General features: G+C 36.8%; 1 protein-coding gene across 1 annotated transcript; it reads left to right on the forward strand.

The window, feature by feature from the left end:
- The first annotated feature begins 672 nt into the window (after window positions 1-672).
- Window positions 673-1,083, forward strand: LOC144301582 (large ribosomal subunit protein eL39). The gene has a single exon (XM_077878687.1). It carries the CDS (start codon window positions 705-707, stop codon window positions 858-860), a length of 156 nt encoding a protein of 51 aa, XP_077734813.1. The 5' UTR covers window positions 673-704; the 3' UTR covers window positions 861-1,083.
- The last annotated feature ends 958 nt before the right edge of the window (window positions 1,084-2,041 follow it).

A 2,041-nucleotide genomic window follows, 5' to 3' on the forward strand; every position in this document is an offset into this window, starting at 1 on the left:
TTACCTAAGAGTTATGAAATATATGTCCATACATGTATTGTTACATGTTTATTAATAGGCTTATTCTTAAAAGTGTTGAACTATAAACAACCCAAGTGTCCATCAACCAGTGAATGGTTAAAAAAGAAAAAATCCTGGAGTATGAGTACAATGAAATGCAACTTGGCAATAAAAATAAATGGACTAGTAATGCACTCAATAATATGGATGGGTCAAAAATATAATCATAAGTAAAGGAAGACAGAAACAAATGAATATATTAGGTATGATTCCATTTCTTTTTTTTAAAAAAAGTAAAGAACAGGAAAACAAATCGATTGTGTCACAGAGTCCGTCCATAATTTCTAATCTATGATAGGCATTTGTGGACTACCTAGAAAGGAGAACCAAGGCTCTTTTTGGAGAGATGAAAATATTTGATATCTTGACTGAGTTTGTGGTTACATGATTTGTGGAGTTATTAGAACACATGTATTTGAATAATTACAGTGGACACATTTTATTTTATGGAAATTATATCTCAGTATGATTGTTTTTTTAGGTGTAAAACTTACAAAAATACTTAAGGGACCACACTAAATGAACACTAAATAAATGGGATTGTATTATTTTACTTTCAAGACATTCAGTTACCCTAATTTATAAAAAAGCAAATTCACCCTTTCCACCGCCATCCTGGTTGCGTGTGGTTGACTGTGATCGCCATGTCTTCCCACAAGACTTTCAGAATCAAGCGATTCCTGGCCAAGAAACAAAAGCAGAATCGTCCTATTCCCCAGTGGATTCGGATGAAAACTGGTAATAAAATCAGGTACAACTCCAAGAGGAGACACTGGAGAAGAACCAAGCTGGGTCTATGAGGAAGCATCACACATCCTGAAATAGCAAACATAATTGGCACACATATTTAAGCCCCATGGAGATCTCATGTTCCTATCCTATCAATATGGAAACATCCTTCCTACCTGGCTAATAGACATGTCTTATCAAGGGAATGATTTTCTCTATTACTATGCCTCTATACCAGTAGGTTGGTTCAGTAATAAATGTGAGACCTTTCAGCTGAGCTGCTGTTGTGTCCTAATTTGTGAAGTGCTGAATTCCCCCTCCTGTCAGATCTCACATAGCACTGTCTGATAGAACTTTCTGCAGTGATAGAAATGGCCCTTGACAACGAAGTATTGAAAGTGTGGCTAGGGGACGCCTGTGTGGCTCTGTCTGCTAAGCGTCTGCCTTTGGCTCAGGTCTTGATGGGGAGTCAGCATGTCTCCCTCTCTCTGGTCCTCCCCCAGCTCATGTGCTTTCTCTCAAATAAAATCTTAAAAAAAAAATTCAAAATATTATTAAGAAAGCCTTGTAAGAATTGACACTGTGTATTTCCTTTTTTTTTTTTTTTTTTTTTATTGGAGTTCAATTTGCCAACATATAGCATAACACCCAATGCTCATCCTGCCAAGTGCCCCCCTCAACACTGTATATTTCCAATCTCTTTTGAGCCATGTTTCTTCCTTTTACTGTATCCCAAATATACTAGCTCCTTTATTTTTCCAAGCTCTTAGGTTCTTTACATATTATTGCAGATAGATACTGTGCTCCCTTAGCTAATAAGTTCTTGCCTCCTCCCATCTCTAATCCATTAGCCTCTCCTTTTCTTGAGGCCCACAGGTAAAGGTATCTCATTCATTTATTCGACAATGTTTACTGAGTATTTAGTATGTCTCTGGTTCTTCTGGGCCCTGGGACATGACAATAAACAAGATACAGTCCCTGCCTTCTCAGATTTTCATTCTGGGAGGCGGTAGTGAAAATAAATATACAAGTAAACATGCCACAGTTAGCTGTCAATATGTCTTATTACTAAAAAATAACCATATTAAGGAAGTCTAACCCTTTCATACTGGAGGAGGGTTGATATTTTATGTAGATGATGGTGACGCAACATTGGAACAGAGGCCTAAGATTTGAGAACAATGTAATTAATTATCTGAGAAGGTGTGTTCCAGATGAAAGAAATAATCAGATGTTTCCCTTGAATTTTTAG

The sequence above is a fragment of the Canis aureus genome, chromosome 30 (genome assembly GCF_053574225.1).
Source record: "Canis aureus isolate CA01 chromosome 30, VMU_Caureus_v.1.0, whole genome shotgun sequence".
NCBI lineage: Eukaryota > Metazoa > Chordata > Mammalia > Carnivora > Canidae > Canis > Canis aureus.

Excerpts from the sequence above, each read along its gene's own strand:
- LOC144301582 (XM_077878687.1), top strand. The coding sequence starts at position 705 with ATGTCTTCCCACAAGACTTTCAGAATCAAGCGATTCCTGGCCAAGAAA.